This window comes from Rhineura floridana, chromosome 7 (genome assembly GCF_030035675.1).
Source record: "Rhineura floridana isolate rRhiFlo1 chromosome 7, rRhiFlo1.hap2, whole genome shotgun sequence".
Lineage (NCBI taxonomy): Eukaryota > Metazoa > Chordata > Lepidosauria > Squamata > Rhineuridae > Rhineura > Rhineura floridana.
The window spans coordinates 34,216,567-34,239,658 of NC_084486.1; the positions used below are offsets into that span (position 1 = coordinate 34,216,567).

Sequence of the window (23,092 nt, forward strand, 5' to 3'; positions counted from 1 at the left end):
GTTTTATTTCTTGCTGATATTCCTGCCTGTTTTGGTGTCACCTTTAATTTTCATTTCTCTCTCTTTTTTCTTTTTTTTGCCCTGGGAAGAAAGTCTTTCTAGCATAAGTTTCCCTGTCCCTTGATGGTGAGACAAAGAAATCAGTTTGTTTCTCAACAGTATTTGTCTCAGCTGTCATTAAGCGTCTGGCCCCTCTCTCTCTCTCTCTCTCTCCCCCTCCCTTCCTCCCCCCCCCATCTCTCCCTGCAATCTCTTCTGGGTACTCAGTCTAACAATGATCTCTTGCTGGGTAGAGATCAGTTGTTTCTTTTCTTTTCCTTTTTTCTTTACATTACTGACAGTCGCTGTTACTAATTTAGACTTAACTTTTCTTCAATTCATTGTTCTCCTGATTTGGCTTAACCACCAATCTACTGCACTTTCCTCTTGTATGTCAATTATCTATACAGCTTCCTAGCCAGAACCCTGTTTCTTCCCCCCTGATTTTGTTTTACGTTCTTTCCCAATGTTACTTACTAATTTCATGTTCCCACACTGCAATAACAGCAGAATTATACTTCATAAGCCAAAGGTGGAGTACTTAACCCTTCACTTTCTCATCAGTTTTCCTTTGCAAATGCCCTCCAAGCCATTTTTGCCTGCTTTTTCTCCAACCCGACTTGAGGCAGAAAGTGACCCTGGTAATGGAAAAAACAGCTTGGAGGCATTTGGAAGAGATAACTGTTGGGTGCAGGAAAGGTTAAGAGCCTCCTGCTTGCCTGCCAATTCTCCTCTACAAAATACACACACACACACACACATTTTTGTTGCCTAAGCCAATGTGAGCTTGGGAACATATGTTTGCTGAAGTATAATGTGTGGTCTTTCCCCTCAGGCTATTTGTTTTACTTCTCCTTTAGCATTATGTTTGCTGCTTCTTAACAGACATTTTGTTGTTTCATTCCCAGTTCTGAATTGTACTGTTGCATGCACCCCAGTCTCTGAGCAGTGCGAGACTTCCTGAGGTTCCATCGCTTACCCAGAGTTCGGTTTCCTCAGAATTAAGGTCAGCAAAGACTGTGGTGTCTTTAGGATACATTTTTTCCAGGTTATACAACCTGAGTATAAGGTGGAGGGGCTCCCTTTAACATTTGGCATTAACACTCCAACAAATCTTGCTTCCCCATTATGTTTCCAGGGGAGTCCCCAAAGCCATAGGTTGGGGCCAGCACAAAGAGTGAGGAAAGCCTCTCTGTGTCTTTCCAGCTCCCCAGCTCCAGAGAAAACTAACTCAGAATCTACCTCCTTCCCCTGCCAGGTGAGGGTGGAGGGCTACCCTCATTCCTATAGCAACACATCTTCATTTGGTCAAATCCTTAGATATTAATGGGGGACTTGACAGGTTTGGCTGGATGTATTAGCCTATGAAATGAACTGGTTTGACCAGTTCAGCAGATCTCTGTAATACAGAATTATAGACTTGGAGGGTACCCACAGACAAACATCCAAACCAACCTTCCAATCCTAGAACAATACATTACAAGAAACACATTCAATGAAATAGCAGTGTGTTACAACCACAACCACAAATGGTAAATTCCCCCCCTGCTCTGCCAATATTCCATTCCTGCTCTGTAACCTGCCACCCAGACACAGAAAATTTCTCAAAGCCAATGATGACTTCCAGGTTTATTCTGAGTCAGCTCCACAAGACATTTCCAGTATAATCTGCAAAGAGGCACATGGATATGTTTGCATGGGTATCTCCACTGTTAAGTAAATGCATGTTAATATGAGACATTTGAATTCTGTGTTTGCATGACATTGCTCTGTCTTCATATAGATTTGACAGAATTTGATGCCTTAGACTTCATAAGGTTATAGGATTTTGATTTTATCTTGGTTTTGTGAAATAATGTCTGTTTCTTAATTCACACCTATGAAGTATCCTTGTGCTGTCAATGTATGTATGCGTGCTCATATGTGGAAGCCTCAGCTCTGGAACTAATTTGTTGTTGCTGCTTTTTAATAAATATTTAACTGTTGTTTTAGTGGTATGTGAGATGATGAACTGCAAATCAGCAATACACAGATGTATATAGTAGAGATATCAGTTGTTTACAACAATTGATGGAGCAGGAGGAGCTGTAACCAGTGCACTCTGACATCTGCATAGGGATGGTGAATCTGTCGATTTTGGTTTCTCTCAGTTTCTCATTTTTCCAATCTTAAGTTCACTTCTTCACATTTCTACTTCTTTTTGGAACTTATTCATTTTTTAGAAGTCCTCATGAAAATTCATCAGCATTTTTGTACAAACGTCTCATAGTATACACATTTCCTTAATACAGGCATACCCTGCTTAACGTCGCTTCACTTAACGTTGCCTCGCTATAACGTACATGCTCCATATGCCTGTATTTCTCCAGAAACGCAGCGCAGCAGCAGAGGCTTTAGTGAGTAGGGGTGGAAATAGACGCGATGCGCGCCACCGCAAATCAGCTGGGAGGCGCCATCGTGATCAGCTGGGAGGTGTGGCAGTGCAGCAGCAGAGGCTTTAGCTCGGGGCCAGCGGCGTCACTAGCGGGAGTGCGGGGGGATGCAGACCTCCAGCGCGCGCCCTCCCAGGTGCGTGGACAGGGGTGGCTGGTCTTGTGCACGCTGGCCTGTCCTGGCTTCACCGCCAGCAAGCGGGTGCCTGCTTTTGGTCTCGCCCGCCCGCCGCCAAGGAGGAGTTGGCGCGGGGCAACGGCGCGGGGCAGGGCGGCTCTGGGTGTCACCCCCCTCAGGGTGTCACCCAGGTGCGGTCCGCACCCTCTGCACCCCGGTAGTGACGCCCCTGCTCGGGGCTTTGAGGCTCCACATGAAGGAGAGGTAAAAAAAAGTTTTAAAAGGTAGTGCTTCACATTAAGGACATTTTCGGTTTACGTACTCGCTCTGGTCCCATTGAGTAAATTAATGCGAGGTATTACTGTATAATGCACTTTTTGGTGTTATTTTCACAAATGTTTTCATTTTTAAACACACTTTGCCCTAGCATATGCATTTTATATGCATCATTGGCTGGGGAACTGCATTGCAAAAATGGGAAAAGTTTAATTTTGAAGGATGCATTGTGGTTTGCATATTGTTTCAGGAAGTGCTAATTAAGTAGGTTCACCTTTCAGTGCGAACTGAACTGAATTTCTCCCCATCTCTACCTCTGCACCCCCAAAGCCAGACGAAACATACACTCCATTTGGGCCTGTGTCTCAACATTTTATTTTATTTTTGCTGATGGAAAAAACCCTATAATGTATTAAAACAACTCTTGGCAACTAATTAGCATGGTCGGGTCAACACTGTAATATTTCATGGAAAATAAAGTTTCGCTGCTCAGAAAATGAGGTCGTCTATTCTTGCCACTCTCAGCAGCCGAGCCCTCGTTCTGCACACGGTTGCATGTTTGATTAGCAGTCCTTCTGTAAGTGTCTGCAATTAGCACCACGATGATTAATAAAATAACCTCTTTAAAGCTCCATTTAGCCAGGAGAAATGCAAAATCAGGGATAATTAATTCATCATTAATAAATCATGGCTGAGGAACTAATCTGTTGATTACAAACACATTTAGAGCTCCGACTCCCACCTGAGCTCTCTGCTTCTCCCATTTTTCCTGCACTACACAGAAATGAACACAAAGAAAAAATAAATTATGCAAAAAAAAATACACAAGAAGAAAGAAATCTGCCTTAAGCAGCAACTACTTTGGTTTAGTCAGGAAGATTTAGTAGAAAATGCTTTAAAAAATATTAGACTTGGTTGATTATTTTATTCCCCCAGGAAATAAAACTGCATTGTCTATTTGTTAAATCTGGACTGGTGAACAGTAATTGCCTGCTTAGTGCAGCTATAGGAGTCTTACAAGCGTTTCATATAGGTAAATTATTGTCCGTATGCAGCTCCCAGGCAGGCTGTTGAGTGTGAAGCATTCGGCCCCAAACAGTGACTGTTTACTGCTAGTGTTCTTCTGTTACGGACTTGGACTAGCAGTACAGCTGGGAATCACAAGTGGGGAGAGTATTATTGCACTCAAGGTCCTGCTTGCAGGCTTCCCATAGGCATCTGGTTGGCCACTGTCAGAACAGGATGCTGGATTAGATGGGCCTTTGTTCTTATGATCTTAAGACAGGCAACACCCATGATTTGTATAGCAGGTGCTGTTTCAGCATTTCATCCCAAGATGGATGACCTTCTTCAGGTATATATGTCTTTTCCCGAGCACAGCCAAACCCAAGGATCAAAATGTCTTTTAATCTAACTAGAAAACCATGCAGGACAATTTAAGCTTAAAACCTCTCAATCAAGTTTTCTAGGAGCATTCTCAAAGGGGTTCAGTCAATTACTGCAACAGGCACAAACTCTTGCATGGACTCGCCCACCTGGACAAATTGTCCTAAGTGTCTTCATTGGGTGACATAAGAAGTTGTCAATCATGAAGAAGTAAATCATCTTCTGAGTCACTTGGCAAGCAGTTTCACAGCAGCAGACTACTGGTCTGCATGGAGAATGGCACTCATCCATTGTGAAGTGGTTGCCATGCCACTGTCCACATTACTTAGTGATTTTGAAATACTGTACAATTTTTCTTTGAGCTGGCTTTTGGAGGATGTGGAATTAGGCTGGAAGAGGTTTGGGTAGATCGATGTGTATTTTTAGCTATCTGAAAGAGGGCCAGGTTTGGGGGGGCGGGCAAAGTGTAACATTGCTTTAAGGGACAATTAAAATAGTGGCATCAATTATTCTGGCTGCTTGGCCTAAAAAAAAATAAAACTAAAGAGGAACCCAGAACAGGCCTGATTTCAATGATGATGGGAACTACTGAGGCCCCAGACCCAGGTGTTTGCCCATGATTGCCATCTGCTGGAGCCAGACCTGATTTGCATTCTCAGAGGATATTGTGAACCTTCCATCCAGGGAAGCAAGAGGCGTTATTAGAACACATTCCAGTCAGGCAAAAACATGAAATGTAGATGTGAAGTAGGATAGTTGGGGAGGGCGTGTGGCCCAGGGAAAGTCCAGAAGACAAGACAGAGAGATTTGGAGTGCTGAATGCTTTCCTCCTCATCTGTCCTAGAAGTCCATCAAAATTCAAGTGTGTAATTCTTAAGACCTAAAAAGTAAGAGCGGTTTCATTTACAATTAAACAGACATGGGCAACTTGAATTTAATATAGTTTGTTTTTATTATGTATGTTTTGTTTTGTTTTGAACTATGGCTAGCTATCCCAAGCAGTTGCAAAGGACTGGACAGAAATTGTACTAGACAGTTACATAAATGTGTTTCATAATCCATTATGGCCTGCCTGAATCTGCCATGATGGGATTGGATGGGAATATAATGCAGATAAATACATAAATTTTTACATGTAAGCTTCCAAATTATGTATACTTTGCCTTTCAATTTAAGTAGTAGCGTTCTCCATAAAATACTCAACAACAATCGGAACAAAAGGACATTTGCAATGAGAAGGAACTTTTGTTTTCTTTCTTTTTTTCCCTTCTCTCTCTCTCCTTTTTTCAGCCTGTTTTTTAAATGGTCAAAAAACCATTTAACACAATGAAAGTTTGACCACTGATGTCTACTCTTCTGTCCTGCCGAAGCAAAATCTTCAACTGTCCTCCACGAGCAGAACACTGAAATGCTAAACAAAGAGAGGGAGCAAGGCTAGTATTTCTATTTCGTACTGTGTTTTCCCATTTATACTTTCAAATTAACAATGCACACTACATTACTTAGTTGTCATTAAAGAGCTGCAGAGGGATGAAAGATGGAGACATCTTTATGGATCTACTGTCCCAGGAAGAGCCAATCCACTCATAGGTTGTGGTTAGGGATGGGAAAATCTATCAGTTTTGGTTCTCTCTGTTTCTCATTTTTCCAATCTTAAATTCAGTTCTGCACCAATCTGTGATTTTTTAAAAACAAATTCTCATAAAAATTGTTCAGCATTTTAGTGTGAATTTCTCCTACTAAATACATTTTTGTATGCAGTTTTGACTAATGTACACATTTTGGCAAGCAATTTCTCCTAATATACTGGATGTTTGTATGTTATTTTCATTAATATATACATTTTTATGCACATTTCCTCCTAATATACAAATTTTGTAAACACTGTTTGTTTGGAGCACTGCACTGCAAAATTTGGATAAGTGAGAACTTTGAAGGATGGCTGTGTTTCAGTTCTTATATTGTTTCGGAAGGTGCAAATTTGATAAATTTTGAACCAAATCAAATTTCTCCCCCATCTCTAGCTGTTGTGAAGCCCTCACCCTAGGGAACAAATGGGAGGATGCAAACTCCATCTGCCCCCATCAAACTCAGCTGCCTGTGCACATGGTGCAAAAAGCACAGGCTGTACTCATGCTCTCTCCACCTTTGGGGCCAGGGAACAGCCTTCAAGAAAGGCACCTTTTTGAGGCACAAGGAAAAGTAAATTGCACATTCCACATGGTTGTCTGTGAAGGAAGTCTAATACACGAGCTTCCATTTATCGTAAGGGATGACATGTAGGAATTCCTTTACAGACAACTACATGGAACATGTGATTGCTGGAGGTGATGGGGAATTTTATATATACGTACATGTATAGCTAATGGGGAATTCAATATACATAAATAATAACCAAAATATATTCTTTCATAAAGCTATAAAGGTTCATAACATTTTAATAGTTTAGTAGGAAGCCAGATCCTTTTCTCTTTGGAGCTGTCTCCCTTTACTGTACTGGTTTGTTTGGCACTATTTGTACTCAAAATAACACTGTGCAGAACATCTCAGTATCCCTGAGATGTAGAAAGAAAGAATAGCCGTAATAAAATGTGTAACTAAATTGCTTGCTCACTAGCTGGAGTGCTTAGCTCACTGTGAAAATGTAATTTCATGTGAAGTACTGATCATTGCCAAATTCATTAGAACACCAAATTCGCTAGAACACGATGCAGAGAAGTACAGTACCTATGCAATGCCTATGCAAATGCCTGTGTAATACTGTTGTGTCTATGTCATTCTGATGTGTTAAATCCTGATTGGTAGATGCTAAAGTCTTTGACCTGAAATGTATAAAAACCCCAGGCAACCAGTGCCAAGTTGCAGTTCTCCACTCACTAGGAGGGAGACTGACCAAGTGTACACTTGTCATCCAAGAAAGGCCTACCTTTTTGCTCCAAGCCTGTGTCTTCAAACTTTTTACTCAAGGACCCCCAGCAAAAGAACCCAAGGAGAAATACAAAATTCTCCAACAGACGGAGGATGTTGGGAGTGGGGCTAAAAGCACAGCCCTGTTCCTGAGTGAACACCAAGTTGCCCTATACGACAGTCATGCATGAATAGTGCTATTGTTTCAAGTAGATTTGGGAACAGCAAACTCCTTATATACATTAGCACAAATATAAAAAACCAAACAGGTTTAAAATAAAAAACTTCAAGACCTATCAGTATTTGTTTAGATCCAGGGTTAAAAAGCACATTGCCATTGATTTTAAACAACTACCATCATCTTAATTTGCTTATTTTTAGAAGGAAAGCCAGTTAGCCCTGCATACCAATCGAAAAGAAAACCTAGATTTATGTTTATTTTTCCCCATCAAATTTGGCAAGGGCAGAAAAAGCTAAACAACTGTGTTGCTTGCATAGCACTGTGGCCATGAACTCTCCTGAATCCTTGCTTACCTTCAGCCCCTCCAGTTAAACAGGAGGGGGAAATAATCTGTAATTAAAGCTTCAAAGGATTGAGTTTTGAGCCCTAAAAGGGCTATTATTGAAAGAGAACAGAGATTCTTACCACACATTTCATTTTTCCCAAGTTGTTGTGACCAGTAACTACTTAAGACAGCATGAGCAGATCCTTGAAAGAAAATGAAAACAGCAAGAGCAACAATAAACATTTCTGTAACACTCTTACTGTTCACAGCAAACCATATGCATTATTTTAGTTATCCTTATATAGTACCGTAGTAAGGTAGGGCAGAATTATTATCCTCGTTTGCAAACTGGCTCTCAACTGGCAGGTAGGGTGTGTGTGGGGAAGGAGAGCCAGTATATTGCAAAGACCTCTGGGAGGTTCAGTACGTCTCCACACATCACAACTCTCCCCCATGCATTGTAATCCCTATCAATGAAGGCCGAGCCACACACAGTTAAAGGAAAAGAGCAGATTTTTCCCACCTTACCCTATAGTGTTGCCCCCAAGTAGCATATTGTATTTTTTCATAAAAAGGCAGCTTAACCTACGCCCTGTTAACACCATCACTGAGAATCAATCTATCTTATATTTGCATAGCCCATCATGGATTCTGTTCCCTGGTCATGCTAGGGTGTGATGGAATATTATCTATATCGTATTTATATATTTATTACATTTATTAGTCACATTTTTCACAAAAGGGAATACCTGATGGATGATCATTTTATCATTTAAAAAATTCATAACGTAGACCCCATTGTGTGTGTTAAAAGTCATTATAAATATAAATTGCGATGTATTTGATTTTTATTTGTCTTTATTTCATTTTAGGTTGGACTTTCAGATTACACCGAAATCTAAAACCCACTCACTTGTATGTAATTCTCCTGAAAAATATAGCACCTACTTTGTTGTTGTTGTTGTTGTTATGTGCCTTCAAGTCAATCACGACTTATGGCGAGCCTATGTATCAGTGACCTCCAAGAGCATCTGTCATGAACCACCCTGTTCAGATCTTGTAAGTTCAGGTCTGTGGCTTCCTTTATGGAATCAATCCATATCTTGATTGGTCTTCCTCTTTTTCTACTCCCTTCTGTTTTTCCAGCATTATTGTCTTTTCTAATGAATCATGTCTTCTCATTATGTGTCCAAAGTATGATAACCTCTGTTTCATCATTTTAGCTTCTAGTGATAGTTCTGGTTTAATTTGTTCTAACACCCAATTATTTGTCTTTTTTGCAGTCCATGGTATGCAGAAAGCTCTCCTCCAATACCACATTTCAAAGGAGTTGATTTTTCTCTTATCCGCTTTTTTCACTGTCCAACTTTCACATCACTCCTATACTACTCACATCCATACATAGAGATCGGGAACACCATGGTCTTGAATGATCCTGACTTTAGTGTTCAGTGATACATCTTTGCATTTGAGGACCTTTTCTAGTTCTCTCATAGCTGCCCTTCCCAGTCCTAGCCTTCTTCTGATTTCTTGACTATTGTCTCCATTTTGGTTAATGTCAATTTAATCATTTCTGGTATTAAGAATCTCTTTAAAATTTCCAGACACCTACCTTTATATCTATATCTATATCACATAGACACACACACACATCTACATATACAAATTTAAAAAAGAAAACTGTCATGTTAAACCAAGATACTTATGTATCACTAAGGATGAAAGGATCTGTCAATTTTGGTTCTTTTAGTTTCTAATTTTTCCAGTTTTAAATTTGGTTCTCCACATTTCTGCAGCAATTTACAATTTTTAAAAAAGTCTCATGAACATTCTCCATTTTAGTGCAAATTTCTCCAAATAAACACATTTGGGTATGTAGTTTCTCCTAATATAATGCATTTTGTATGTTATTTTCGCCACTATATTCATTTTAAGCACATTTTCCTTTAATATATGCATGTCTGTAAATACTGTTTGATTGAAGAACTACATCACAAAATTCAGATGTGTGAATTTTGGCAGTGTTTTGGTTTTAATATTGTTTTGGAAAATGTGAATTTGATAACTTTGGCTTTAAATGAGAATTTATTCCAGTTTCTCACCCATTGCTATGTATCGCAAATAACAAACTATCCTGTGCAACTCCCACCTTAAATCTGAACAAATTTGTTGTGCCATGAGCTTTCATAAGCAAAAGCCTGCATCAGCAGATGCATCTGATGCCTGTTAAAGCTCAGTTTGCAATATTTGTAAAAGTTATCATAGAGTTCTGTTGGTTTTGCTGAACAGACTAGCCCAGTTATTCTTCTAGAATTTTTACATAGCAAAGCATCAAACAGGAATAATTCCCCCTACTTTTCATTAAAAAATGGGAGCAAAGCCCTGCATGCACATGTAAACACACCTGTGACAGGATCTTCTGGAACTCCATACCAAGGAGCAAAGTAGCGGGAGTAAAAGTCATAGCTTGCATGTTTTCCATGGAAATCTCCCTTAAGAGTGACTATTAATCCTTTTACTTTCCCAGTATTCTCAGCCAGCATAAGTTCTTGAGCATTCACTCGTATTTTCTCCAGATCAGACCTTGATGTTAAGCATTTAAATATATTTTTCATATGTATGCAAATGTAGGGCTAAAAAGTGCCAATGAGAACAATTATAAGTTGAAACATATCTAAAGCAGGGATAGCAATATTAAGACCAAGCCCTCAGTACTCCGGACATATTCTCTATGGCAGCCTTTGCCAACCTCAGAGCTTGGAAAAGTTACTTTTTTTGAACTACAACTCCCATCAGCCCAATCCAGTGGCCATGCTGGCTGGGGCTGATGGGAGTTATAGTTCAAAAAAGTAACTTTTCCAAGCTCTGGCCAACCTGGTGGTGTCCTCCAGATGTCTTTGGACTACAATTCCCATCTGCCTAGCCAGCACAAGTGTACTGGCTGGTGCTGATGGGAGTTGTAGTCCAAAACATCTAGAGGGCACCAGCTTGGGACAGCTGCTCTGTGGAGATGACATTTTCTCTCTGGAGGCCATTGATTATAATCCAAAACAGTAAACTTAATGCTGAGATAAGAAAACCAGGCACAAGCGGATAATATAAATGCTGCTCAGATATTATACTTCTTCCTGAGGATTCAACTTCATAGCATCTGACTATCCAACCATCACTGCAACAGCAATGTGGGCCCAATCTGCTCACAAAATCTATAAGTATGGCCTGCCCTGTACCTGCAGCATTATGAGCTTGAGATGACATAATATATTGTACTACACTGTAGCTTTCTAGAATTCCTGATCAAATTATTACTGTCCATGGATTATGTCTTCTAAAGACAACGACATAGTCAGTGGCTCTCCTACAATCCTTTTTCCTCCTTTAAAGGCCAAGAGATAAGAAAATGGCATGTTCATTTCTAGCACAGGGCTGGACAGATGTCAGGCTTGCTGGATCTACTGTATTTTTTTATTAGAACCAAGATCTACCAACCTAAATTTGAATTAAGCAGGGACTGTTTGTTTTCAGAATCACAACTGAACTGAGCTCACAATCATTTTACACAGAGGTCCACTCCTGGTTAGCTTTCTGTATTTCAACAGCCTAAATTTTTTGGGGGGGAGGGGAAGAATTGTTGTTGTTGCTATTTTTTCAGCATTTGAGAGTCAGAAACTTCTTTTGCTGATCTACTTCAAATCACTTGACATATCTACCAATAAATCCCAATCTACCTTCTTCTGCTCAACCCTCCTCTGGCCCTACAACTATGCCCAGGAAGAAACAAATAGCTAAAACAAAGTGAGAGACAGAATCTAATGTAAAACATGTCTAATTTCCTTGGGCTCTTCAGCGTCAGACAAACAGAATAAGCCATCAAAGGAGAGGAGGTGGGCTACATATCCATTTATATTTAACAAAGATGGGGAACCCAATGTTCTCCAGATGTGGTTAGATTCCAACTCCCATCAGCCTCAGTCAGCATGGCCAATGGTCAGTGACAATGGGAATTGTACTACAGCAACATCTGGAGGGCCACAGGTTTCCCCAGTCTTGCTGTCACCTAATGAAGTTTGTAAGAAAAGCATATATACCTTTCATAAACATCACTGAGACGGACAAGGAGCTTCTTTGTGTCAGGAGAGTAACAAACATCTTGAACATTCATATCACCTACTGCTACCTGGTAATAAAACATTACAGAATGGACCAAAATGAACTACATCCCTTCCCACTTTCTTACAACATAATATTTTAATTAATCATTGTGTTAAAGGTAAAATTCACCTTCTAGTAAAGAATGCAAATGGCAGGTTATGGGTGGTTCCAGATGGATGTTTATGGTGAGGTTGGTGCTCCTTGGGCATGCAAGTTTTTTGCAGCATCCACACAACTTAATTGCCACCAAAAAGTGAGCCAATATTTTTCCTTTATTTAATCCAGATTTTTCCCTTTCTGGAGTAATACTAAGAAGTTAAAAATAGCTCTTGCCACTAATCTGTTTGTGATATCTCAATGGTATTAAACTCCCATCTGGAAGCACCCTCAGATACAAGCTGGATCACAGTCATAGGAACCTAAGTACATCCAGGAAAAGCACTGTGGACACAATAATCAGGACACTGATATTTCTGCACAGCCATGGTTAAAAATGGTTACACTTTCAAAACCGAGATAGCATCTCCTAAATTGCTACAGTCTACATTATGTTCTCAGTGAAATCAAAGAGTACAGACATTTTAGGCACATGTGGGGGAGAAAGTGCAAGTGACTTCCTCTTCTTACACTTTAGAACCCAAATTTAAACCAGCCCTTCTTCCTCTGTAAGGAGACGTGTGTCATGTGCTCCAGCCCAGATGCAGAGCAAGCTCACTCGTCACTGCTTCGTCAGAATGAAGGAGGGGGCTCAGCTTCAAAGAAGCGTGGGAAGAGAAAATACAACCCATGTGGGTTTTCTGTCTCAGACTCCCTCTTGCTTGTTTAGAACATCTGAAGAAGCCACTCTTAAACATGTGGATTGCTAGCCAAGAGATCAGAGATAATTTGGCTGAGGTTTTCAAAGCCCAGAGGAGAGGTGTGTTCACTTTTCATTGCCTCCCACTCTAACCTGACACCATTCACAAAGCTCAGACTCACTCTCTACTCCCATAATTGGATCTGTCAAAACCCCACAAGCCACCATCCTCTCCAACAGTCCCCTATTTATCAATCACATTCATATCCCACTCTTCCTCCAAGTGTACATGATTAACCCATTTTATCCTCACAATAGCCTTGTGCAAGGCTACCGAGAGATAGTGACAGGCCCAAGATCATCTAATGAACATTATTGCCAAATGTAGATTTTTGTCCAGTTCTGTTCACTATGCACCTCAGACTTTCCCTACTCTTAACCAAACTATTAACCGAACAATTTTGTAATTAGGACAAACCTATTATAGCGGCACTATCTTGAATAAAATCTTACTAGACAGAGTTATTGTCCATGATTAATCGAATATTTCATCACATATTTAGTCCCAGGCTATGGTCTGAAAGCACATGAGGCCACTACCTTGCTGAAGCTAAGCAGTCTGGGTCTGGTCAGTGCCTGGATGGGAGAGCGCCTGGGAACCACATGTACGCCACCTTGGGTTCCATGGTGAAAAAAAGGTGGGGTATAAATGTAACAAACAAATAAATAAAATAAATAAGTATTTACATTGTATTTGCATACTTTGAGGTATAGGAGATGCCTACTATATGCAGGCGAATATCTCATAAAGTATATGGCACAGAGGGCAGTCCAATCCTATGCAATTAGATATTCCTCACTCTGCAAAAGATCAACTTCTGCAGTAAATTAGGACAATGTAATATATGAGTACATAAATTACCTTCACTAACTTTTCCACTTCCTGAAAATCCTGGATGAAAAAAGAAATATGGGATTAATGCATGCTTTTATCTTTTCTTTTGAAGAAATGCTGGCAATTGAAAAATGTATCATTTAAGTCTAACCTGTGGATAGGTAGAATAAAGGGGTAAGTCCAGGATAATATGATCGCCTGCTTCTCTGGCATGTAATTCTCCACTCAGAGTTATGAAAGTGAGGGTTGAATTCCTATTTTCTGTTTTTTTAAATCAGAACATATAACTGTAACATAGGTTTAAAAACATATTTACAATATCAAATAATATATAACTAAAATGTTAATTACTCTTTTTCTGGAATAACAGAGCAGCTGATGCAAGGGTTGCATGGCCACAGAGTGGGACCTCATTAGTTGGTGTAAACCACCTTAATCCAAAACAGGAACCTAGGAGAAGGAAAATCAAGAGTCAGGCTTATAGGAAACTCAAACAAGTCTTTCTGTTGCTTTGTGGCTATATCACATCAGCTTGCAATCCTCACAGATTTACAGCCGCTCACTTTTATATTATTGCTTGTCAATCCCCTTCACATCACATCTGTGGTTTTCCTCAGTGTAGAAGTAAGAAAACATGCATGTATTTGTAACATTCCCAGGACTGAGATTCATTTTAAGGCAAGTAAGTAAAGAAGGTGTGTGTGGTAGGTATTTGAGAAGATGAATCAACAGTATCACCCTAGGAAAGTGTGTGTGTGTGTGTGTGTGTGTGTGTGTGTGTTCTCACAGATGAAACTTCAATAAGAACTCATGCAGCAAAATGAAATGGTGGTAGTCCTGAGGTGGTAGAATGGATTGTACACTTCGGGTTGCATGTGGCAGATGCCATCCTTAATGCTTCTCTGAGGTGATTTTTAAAAAAGAAAGCTAGCACATTAGGGATAAAAGATCTAATCTATGTCTACCCTTGTTGTGCTACATTTCTGCTTGCAGAGATATTTTATGCAAGAGAGCATCCAATGGTAGCCCTCCCACTTGCAGTCTTAAGCAGTACACTCCAGTCTACCACTTTAGTACTTGTAGAATTACAGTTCCCAGGGTTCATTGGGAAGTTTGTTAAACCATATTAGGTTTGTAGTATAGCTATACACCAAGAATTTATTGGCTTGTCTTACACTGCAATCTTCTAAAGTATAATTCTTCTTCAGTATCAATAGACAGACTACCTTCTGCTGAAACCAATAGAAACACTATCACACTTTAATGCAGTCTTACTTCTTGCAAAGTCATCAGTGGGATGCAGTTTTCTGATGAATGCAGTTTCCGAGAGATTCATTTCTGTTGCAATTTTTTGGTGCCAACCTTCTTCCAGTTCCTAATTTTTTAAAAAAATCAAGTAGTAGTCCATGCATTGATATTATTTTTATAGCAAGATAAAAGGTTTACATGTATCTGATAAACAAAGAGCTCCCTATTACACAGGAGGGTGAAAGCGTTTCCCGGTTCCCAGTTTCTTATTTAAAACAGAGATACAGAATCAGTATAAATAAGGAACTGCCCCAGATCATTCACCTCTGCTGTTAGGAGGCTGTCCCCTATGAGATGCCCTATAATATGGCCTCCTCAAAGCTTTCTTTTTGTATGGGATGCTTTTTATGCCTGAAGTCTACACACTTGAATAAACAGCTTAGGGTTTGCACAGTGGTGGCTGGTGGCTCCATGTCAGTGGGGCAGTGGAATCAGTTCAGCATTTTACTTTAGCTGAAGCACCTTGGACAGCTCCTTGAAAGTTCAAACTAAAACCTGGGGCAGATTCCACTGTCTCGCTGACATGGAGCCACCAGCCACCACTGGATTTGCACCTAGAAATAAGGCTTGCACTGACTATCTGCCCTCTTCACTCCTGCTCATCATGGCTGGAAAAATATCATAGGAATTGACTGGATAGGTCTGGGGAATGGTCAATGCCTCACAACATGTGGGAGTTATGTGCATTGCCTTGAAAAAGGTGGTGGTGAGGCCCCTCTTGAAGAGGTCCTCCCTGGATCCAGAGGTTTCAGAAAACTACCATCCAATCTCTAATACTGTCTTCCTGGGCAAGGGGTATGAAAGGGTGGTGGCCAGCCAGCTACACAGGTATTCCTGGAGGAAGCAGTTTATCTAGATCCATTCCAGTCTGGTTTCAGGCCCAGGTTTGGCACCAAAATAGCCTTGTCCACCCTTGTTCACCCTGACTGATGACCTTTATTGGGAGAGAGACAGGGAGAGTGAAACTCTGTTGGTTCTCTTTGACCTCTCAGCGGCTTTTGACACAATTGACTATGGTGTTCTTCTGGGGTGGCTCAAGGAATTGGAGGCACTGTGGTATAGTGGTTCCACTCCTACCTGCAGGGTCACCTGAAAGTAATAAGAGTATAAGGACAGAAGAAGAGCCTGCTCAGTCAGGCCAGTGGCTCATCTAGTCCAGCATCCTGTTCTCATGGTGGCCAACCACATAACTGTGGGAAGCTTACAAGCAAGACACGAGCACAAGAACACTTCCAGCAACTTATATTCCACTCCAACAGCAGAAACAGAGCATACCCATCATGGCTAGTAGGCACTGATAGAATTATACTCCATGTAATTGTTGAATCCTCTTTTAAAGCTCTTAAAGTTGGTGACCATCACTGTCTCTTGTGGGAGTGAATTCCACAATTTAACAATGAGCTGCATGAAGAAGTACTTTCTAGTACTAAGAGACAGTTGTTCGGCTCCATAGCTTTTGGCCTGTGGGGTCCCACAAGGATCCATTCTGTCTCCTATTCTATTCAACATCTTTATTAAACCATTTGGTACTATCATTCAGGGCTCTGGAGCATGACGGCATCAGTATGCTGACATGCAGCTCTGTCTCTCCATTCCATTGGAATCAGGAGAGGCTGTGAAGATGTTGGACAGATGCCTCTGGACAATGACGGTCTAGATTGGCGCCAATAAACAGAGGCGGAGTCCTGATAAGATGGTAGTTCTATAGGTGGGTGGTTCCTGTGTCCGAGAATTAGGTGTATGGCCTGTTCTAGGAGGAGTTGCACTCCCCTTGAAGGAACAGGTTCAATGTCTGGGAGTACTCCTGGATTCCAACTTGTCACTAGAATCTCAAGTGATTCTGTGGATGTGGATGTTTATGCTCTGTTTAGGCGGATTTGCCAGCTATGGCCGCTCCTGGACTGGGATAGCCTGGTCTCAGTTGCCCATGCTCTAGTGACCTTCCATCTGGACTACTGTAATGCACTCTATGGGATAACCCTTGAAGATGGTCCAGAAGCAGCACCTAGTGTGGAATGCAGCTGCTAGCTGGTAAGTGGGGCAGCCTGATGGGACCATTTATCACTACCAGTCCTGAGAGTGCTGCACTGGCTGCCACTGAGCTACTAGGCCCAATTCGAGGTATTGTTACTAGCATTTAAATCCCTGAATGGCTTGGGACCCAAGTACCTGAAAGAGAGCCTTCCCCAGTATCAACCATACTGGACACTATGTTCAGCAGGTGAAGCCTTGTTGATGGAGCTGCCACTGGGGACTGCTTGGCTGACACTGACCAATGACAGGGGTTTTTCAATGGCAGTTCCCCATTTGTAGAACGCCCTCCCTGGTGAGGTACATCTGTCTCCTTCATTATTGACTTTCAGGAGGAAATGAAAAGCCTTCCTATTTACTCAGGCATTTGATGGCTGAAAGATAATGTTCTTAACAACCATGAGATCACCGGCTGAAGAAATGTTTTTAACTGTTTTTAGAATGTATTAACTTTTTTTGAGTTTAATTACTGATGGGTTTGCTACCCTGGGTTCCTTTGAGAGGAAGTGTGGGACACAATTTGAATAAATAAATAAAATCTAAGTAAGAGTGCATACAGTACTCTGGATCACTTAATGAACATTAGTATTGCCTAAATCTGAGTGTGCCTCTCTTATTTTCTAAATTTAAAACAGATCAGTGAACCATGGGAATTTTACTGAAAAAAGAACAATAGACTACACAAGATTGAAGTCAACCCAACCCTTTATTAATTTTATAGCACAGCAAAGCAAAACAGAAACTCACAAATGACTACTCACAGACAACTAACTATGACCATCCTGTGGTAGTTTTGAAATATAGCAATCCCCTGTTCTGTCATTTGCACGTAATTGACCAATCGTTCTGTATACCAAAGAGTAAAATATTTTTAAAAGCTTCATGGGGTTTACTATCTTTTTTGAGGGAGAAAAAATGCTCTCATGTGCACAAGAGTCTTCATTTGTGAGCATTTCCCTGGTTGTAGAAGATAATTGGGAATATCTGCACTTTTCTCTATATCTCTGTCTCACTGCAACCTCTATATCTCTGAATTCCTCTTGTGTCCTGTGTGACACTCTCTCTCTCTCTCTCTCTCTCTGGTTGGTGTTTAAGAATGTGCCAAGGATTCAGTAGCTTGTTTGGTATGTCATCTCTCTGTTCCTGTATTGCCCATTTGTAAAATACATAAATGTTTTCTGTAGTGTTTCCTACATAATTAAATCATGGACTATTATTTATTTGTTTATTAAATTCATAGCTTGCCCTTCTTCTCTGGATTATGTAATATATATATGCATGACTTGCCCTGCAGACCGTGGTTTGGCTTGTTTTCTAGAGTTATGTGTGCTCTGCATGTAAGTTTTTTTTATTTATTTAGAACATTTGTGAACTGACCTATCAATAAAGTCCTCTGGGCAGTTCATACAGAGTTCAATTAATTAAAACAATAAAAATTAATCAATTCAATTTCCTGCCTTAAAAACATACACACACAAGTAGCGTGGCACCATTTCAACCTAGCAGTTTAAAACCTGCTCCAAAGAAGAAAAAAATCTAAAATCCTGGGAGAATAAGAAGAGTTTTATCTTGCACTGAAAGGAATTTAATGTAGGGGTGCTAGGCAAGCCTTGTTGGGGAGGAGGGCATTTCATCGTTGGGGTGTCACCACTAAAAAGGGCCCTTCCTTAGTAAACACCTGCTGCCTTACGCCGCTAAGTGGGGGAACTATCCTAAGTTGTCAGGTATATTTACCTATGAAAGATATTTCTGTTAATCATCAACACTGCTTTGAAAATGACTTTACATGTATTTTAGTTTTAATGTAATTCTTGCAATCTGCACCTACTGTATTTCATTTCCTGATCTCGCTGCTTTCTAATTTCCTCCCTCTATAACCATGTATGTATGAAATAAGATGTATATTTTATTTTTTTGTTATTTATGTAATTTATGAGACTGTTTTAGCTTATTATACATTACGTTTTATATTACCTGTTGTTGTTTTGTAAACTGCCCTGTGATCATTTTTTGGTGAAAGGTGGTATTGTTGTTGTTGTTATGTGCCTTCAAGTCGATTACAACTTATGGCGACCCTATGAATCAGTGATCTTCAAGAGCACCTGTCATGGACCACCCTGTTCAGATCTTGTACGTTCAGGTTTGTGGCTTCCTTTATGGAATCAATCCATCTCTTGTTTGGCCTTCCTCTTTTTCTACTCCCTTCTGTTTTTCCCAGCATTATTGTCTTTTCTAGTGAATAATGTCTTCTCATGATGTGTCCAAAGTATGATAACCTCAGTTTCATCATTTTAGCTTCTAGTGACAGTTCTGGTTTAATCTTTTCTAACACCCAATTATTTGTCTTTTTCACAGTCCATGGTATGCACAAAGCTCTCCTCCAACACCACATTTCAAATGAGTTGATTTTTCTCTTATCCGCTTTTTTCACTGTCCAACTTTCATATCCATACATAGAGATTGGGAATACCATGGTCTGTATGATCCTGACTTTAGTGTTCATTTGAGGACCTTTTCTAGTTCTTCTTTCATAGCTGCCCTCCCCAGCCTTCTTCTGATTTCTTGACTATTGTCTCCATTTTGGTTAATGACTGTGCCGAGGTATTGATAAGCCTTGACTAGTTCAATTTTCTCGTTGTGAACTTTAAAGTTACATAAATCTTCTCTTGTCATTACTTTAGTCTTCTTGCTGTTCAGCTGCAGTCCTGCTTTTGTGCTTTCCTCTTTGACTTTCATCAGCTTTTATTTCAAATCTAGTTCTCTGCACTCAGAGAATTTAAAACAACAATTTATTCATAGAGGATACCCTTCCCAAATTGTAGAACAAAATTTTACAAAGGTTTTACATAAAAAACGAATGGATTTAATGAAAAAAACTGATAAACTTCCATCCCAGAGAATACATTGTAATCGCACTTATGACTATGTATCCAATAAATTACAAGGTAGTATCAAAAGAAATTGGCACATAATACAACATATTCCTGGGTGCCAAGACTTGCCACTTTTCTCTTATAAAAGAACTAGAAATTTAAAAGATCTGTTAGTGAATAGTAACTTCAAGAAACATACACCTCTTCTTACTTGTAATCTCCCTGGAACACGCCCACCAGTAGGACATCATCCTTGTGGATACTGTTCTTTTTGTAAATACACCTTTAAGGTCCAACATTTTATTAACCCAATTGATCAAAAGAAATACATAATACATCACTTTTCAAACTGCAATACTGCAAATGTAATCTATGCAATACAATGTGGATGCTTAAAAATGTATGTAGGACAAACATCAAGAAAAATTAAAATACGGATAGGAGAACATCTGAATAATATAAAAAACAAAAAACCAGGAGCACCTTTGGTATCTAATTGCCTGCAATGTTCTGAATATATAAAAATAGGTTTAAAATTTTGGGTTTTACAACAAATACAAGGATCATTTCCCAGTTCTCTTTTATACAAAAAAGAAATAGGATGGATCTTAAGACTCAAGACAGTGACACCTAATGGTCTAAATGAAGAATGTTCATTTCTTCCTTTGTTGTAAAGGTTTTCTCAAGTCCAAAAAAAATTTTTTTACTCATAAGTATTCTACAGGTGTTTTCTATTATACTTCTAAAAGGTTAAGAAAATTATCCTTCTGGTCATATGGTAGTTCAACGAAAAAAAGATTTAAAGGGTTTTCACTGATTTGAAATAGTCATAAAGATATTGAAGCCATCCATAGTGAAAGTGAGAAGTACTCTATTGAATAAAGCATTTCAACAACATAAATGTAAGTGTTTCTGATAATATAAAATCTTTTAGATACTGTATAGAAAGATAAGGTATCTTATATGGATTTGTGCACCTAGATATATATATAGTCTATAGGTAAACAAAATGATATTTTAAGGAGTTATTTATAACAACAAAAAAATTATTTGTGCATATATAAAGATTATAAGTGTATCAAATGAAGAATGTTTTTTCAAGATATTTTAACGAAAATTTATACCTACATATGTCTGTCAAAATGATATGATGTTCTTTATATCTGATTTGTAGCCCCTGATGAAAGCCTAGTTATAAGGCTGAAACGCGTTGGGTATTTTAAGAAGATTTTTTTTCTCTTTTAAAGAAAATAAACAAATAAATCTATACAGTTTGGAACTTCCCTCCTTGACATTCTGGGGACATCCCCTCTCTTTTTTCAATATTAATGAATGTCCACACCCTATATATATTTTGATTAATGTCTTCTGGGACCAGGTTAGGATGCTACAGGAGTGGCTCAATCACGGCCTTTTTCAAAGGTTATTTTCCGCTTTTTGGTTGTGGCACAGCTGTAGTCTGGATCATGTTGTGATCAGTGGGGACTGATACCATATAAACAGGTACTATGCTGTTCAGGAGTGGGAACTAGTAGCAGTAGTAATGGATTATTTTTAAAAAATCTTATATGGGTGACAAAGTATCCTGAGTTAGCCCTGCAATCTTTGTTTAAATCATTTAAAGCACATTCAACACACATTTGAAGCACATGAATCACACCACAGAATCATTGGAACTGTAGTTTATTAAGGGTGGTGGGAACTGTGAGGGGAAACTACACTTCCCAGGATACTTTAGGAGAAGTCCTGCGCTTTAAGTGCAAGTTGGATGTCTTTTAAATGTACTGTATGGATTTATTTAATAAACTTTGCCTGCATGTAAATAGTTTTAATTAATTTTTTAATGGAAATGAGCTGTTTACTGTGTGACCATGGACTACTCACCGTCTCTCAGCCTACAGAGGGGAACCATGACCACCCCAAGAAAGAACAGCACACTTAAAATGTGGAGGAAATAATCATGTGCAACCATAGTGTGAAATCAGATACTTATTGGGATATAGTATGAAGAAATATTTATATAAGCATGACTATCAAAGATGTTTATTATTTACACAACCTGTGCAGGTATTTATAGTGCAATCCTATGTTTGTTTACTCAGAAGCAAGTCCTGATGTATTCAACAGGGCTTGCTCAAACAGGGAAGCATGCATGATAAGGAACTTCACTCATCCAAAATTCAGAATCATGCCACTTTAAGCTGTTTTGTAACTGTTTATACTTGTTTTTAGGGTTATTGGATTTAAAAGGGATTTATTTCTTATTGTGAGCTGCCATGGTTTCCAGTTGGCAATCCTACCTCACAGGGTTGTTGGAAAGACTCCATATATACACATACCCTGGAGATGCAAAAATACATACAGTCCATATAGTAATTTATTGTCAAAACTGGTTGGTCGTTGCAGAACATTTCCCCCCAAAAATCAGTATTAGTTTCCTACATAATAAACACAGTGATACATAAGTAAGCCCTGCCTGATTGCTTTAAAAGATAGGACTGGAGGGGGAGAGAAAGATTTACAACACAAACACAATTCCTTGCTATGTTCACTCAAAAGTCCCATTAATTTACAGCACAATCTTAACCATGTCTACTCAAAAGTAAGTCCTATTGAATGCAATGGAGTTTACTCCTGGTATGTGGGATTAGCATTGCAGCTTTACTCCCAGAAAAGTGAGTATTGGATTAAAGTTTCATATTGGAAAGATTTTCAAAACATTGCCTTCTTAACAGCCTAGAAAATTTAAATTTGTTTGATTCCTGCACACAAGAGAGAAAAAGACTGAAAACTATATACTAATTTATGAGATTTTCAGATAAGCAGAAAAAACAACAGTTTTCTAAGCTTGCAGTGGGGTCTAGCTACTGCCTGGAGGTCAACAAATCACAACCCTGACTTCACTTATTGGCTACAAACCTAAAAGGACAGGGTTAGAGCAGTTAGCTACAAGCTCATTAAACAGAAATTGTGGGGAAGGGAGTGCCTGATGTTTTGGTGTATATCTTGTGAACCAGACCACCTAGAAACTTAATTTATTTTTTAAATGAAAGCTGAGAGTCCGAAGATTAAGGTGACTTACCCAGAGACAACCCTGAAAATCCAGAGTCTTTGGGCAAAAACTGGGGTCCTGGCAACTCCAGTCACACGCAGCAGCAGTTAGTGCTACTTAGTAATCTGGTAAAGGCAAATTTTAAAAACTTACCTCTTCAAGGAGACAAACAGCTGCAGGATTTCCAGAAAATGGCTGATTTGTAAATGCATCAACGATGAAAACAGAAATCTGCATTTTCTTCCTTTATTCTTGGCTGCTTTTTAAAATGGCGTTTGTTAAGTGCTGACTCTTCTTGCTAGCTATTGCATAAATGTGAGT

The 23,092-nt window shown here is 39.4% G+C and overlaps 1 protein-coding gene across 1 annotated transcript; it reads right to left on the reverse strand.

The window, feature by feature from the left end:
• Positions 1 to 5,179: 5,179 nt before the first annotated feature.
• PBLD (phenazine biosynthesis like protein domain containing) lies at positions 5,180 to 23,092 on the reverse strand. The gene is made up of 9 exons (XM_061635168.1): positions 22,925 to 23,092; positions 14,783 to 14,882; positions 13,859 to 13,957; positions 13,659 to 13,768; positions 13,535 to 13,564; positions 11,753 to 11,841; positions 10,069 to 10,247; positions 7,805 to 7,867; positions 5,180 to 5,662 (listed from the first exon to the last, which is right to left on the reverse strand). The coding sequence occupies exons 1-9, from the start codon at positions 23,006 to 23,008 to the stop codon at positions 5,550 to 5,552; spliced, it is 867 nt and encodes a 288-aa protein (XP_061491152.1). The 5' UTR covers positions 23,009 to 23,092; the 3' UTR covers positions 5,180 to 5,549.

What these genes read in the sequence shown, in the direction of transcription:
- PBLD (XM_061635168.1), bottom strand. Translation starts at nt 23,008, where the DNA reads ATGCAGATTTCTGTTTTCATCGTTGATGCATTTACAAATCAGCCATTT. An exon ending in CACTGATGACTTTGCAAGAA is followed by an intron (nt 13,958 to 14,782) that starts GTAAGACTGCAT and finishes TCCTTCTCCTAG; the next exon opens with GTTCCTGTTTTGGATTAAGG. An exon ending in TCCAGAAGATCCTGTCACAG is followed by an intron (nt 7,868 to 10,068) that starts GTGTGTTTACAT and finishes TTTTCTTTCAAG; the next exon opens with GATCTGCTCATGCTGTCTTA.